Source organism: Eurytemora carolleeae, unplaced genomic scaffold (genome assembly GCF_000591075.1).
Source record: "Eurytemora carolleeae unplaced genomic scaffold, Eaff_2.0 scaffold1406, whole genome shotgun sequence".
NCBI lineage: Eukaryota > Metazoa > Arthropoda > Copepoda > Calanoida > Temoridae > Eurytemora > Eurytemora carolleeae.
Window position 1 is genome coordinate 1 of NW_019397307.1, and position 1,147 is coordinate 1,147.

At 35.3% G+C, this 1,147-nt stretch overlaps 1 protein-coding gene across 1 annotated transcript in view; it reads left to right on the top strand.

The window, feature by feature from the left end:
- Positions 1–339: 339 nt before the first annotated feature.
- Positions 340–1,147, top strand: part of LOC111713418 (uncharacterized) — a gene marked incomplete in the record, with an annotated part of 10,303 nt that continues 9,495 nt past the window's right edge. The window contains 1 exon segment of the mRNA XM_023488265.1: positions 340–1,066. Coding sequence (XP_023344033.1) covers positions 1,032–1,066 — 35 coding nt within the window.

Genomic DNA, 1,147 nt, shown 5'->3' on the forward strand with positions numbered 1-1,147 from the left:
TCGGGCCTGCATACAGGAGTGCAGAAACCAGTACATATAGTACATCCTTCCAGAGTACACAGACATCAAGTACATTCTCTATTACAAGTACAATTTCAGTTTATATCTTCATTTACACCTTGGAGTAGATCTAAGAGTACGAAGAGAAAAGAATATGAAAATAACTACTAACATTTGCAAATGAATGAATAAAAATTGTTAAAAGACGGTTACAGTGAAAGAAAAAAAACTTATAAGTTTAAAAACCTTATTATAAAAAGGGAAAAGTAAGTTTAAAACCAAAGAAAAAGTTCTGTGAATCGAAAGAAACTGTTAAAAAATCATCTTTGTATAATTTTTAATTGTGAGAATTTTTCATTCTTGTAAAAATAAATTGATGAAAAATTCAGGACAGAAGTATTCGTTAACTCCTTCCCCCCCATACATAGACATAGCCCGGAGAAAGCAGCACCGGCCTTCTTACATATTATAGGCAGTCAGGCAGTTAGTCAGGGAGATAGACGAGACGAGACTTGAAAGAGAACAGAGAGAGACGGAGAAAGAGAGAGAGGGTGTAAGAGGACAGAGGCCAGTTCCCAGGCTGGGATGTTAGGATACAGAGGCTGACTAGGACACTAGGCCTCCTGGCCTCCGTTAAACTTCAAATAAAGAAACCTGAATCAAGGAAGTTTTAGTTAAACCACATCCGTCCTTCTAGTTTAATAAGAAACAGAACATTTTAAAATTTTTGATATTTATCAAGAAAATTAACCTTGAAATGTTGCTAGAGTGTATCACTATCCGCACCAAGAATTCGTCAATTTAATCTTGTAGCAGATAAAGTGAAGTGTAAGATTTGTCAATATACATTCTTTCAAATGTAAATCTGAACATTGTCTGAACTTTTATCCGTGAAGAAAACTGAAAAACCTTAAATCTGATTCTAAGTCTGAGTCAATGGTTAAAACCTGTATAAAGTTGACCGGATTAAAATTAGCAAAGCTAAACCAGTACATGGAGAAAAGCTTAACCTGGTCCCGGAGAAAAGCTTGATGTCCGCGGGAGATCTGGTGGCTTGTATTCAAGGGTAAGCATAAATATCTAAATATTATTTAAAAATATAAAATCGTTCAAATTACAATAAACTCTGAAATCGACCCCCCCCCCC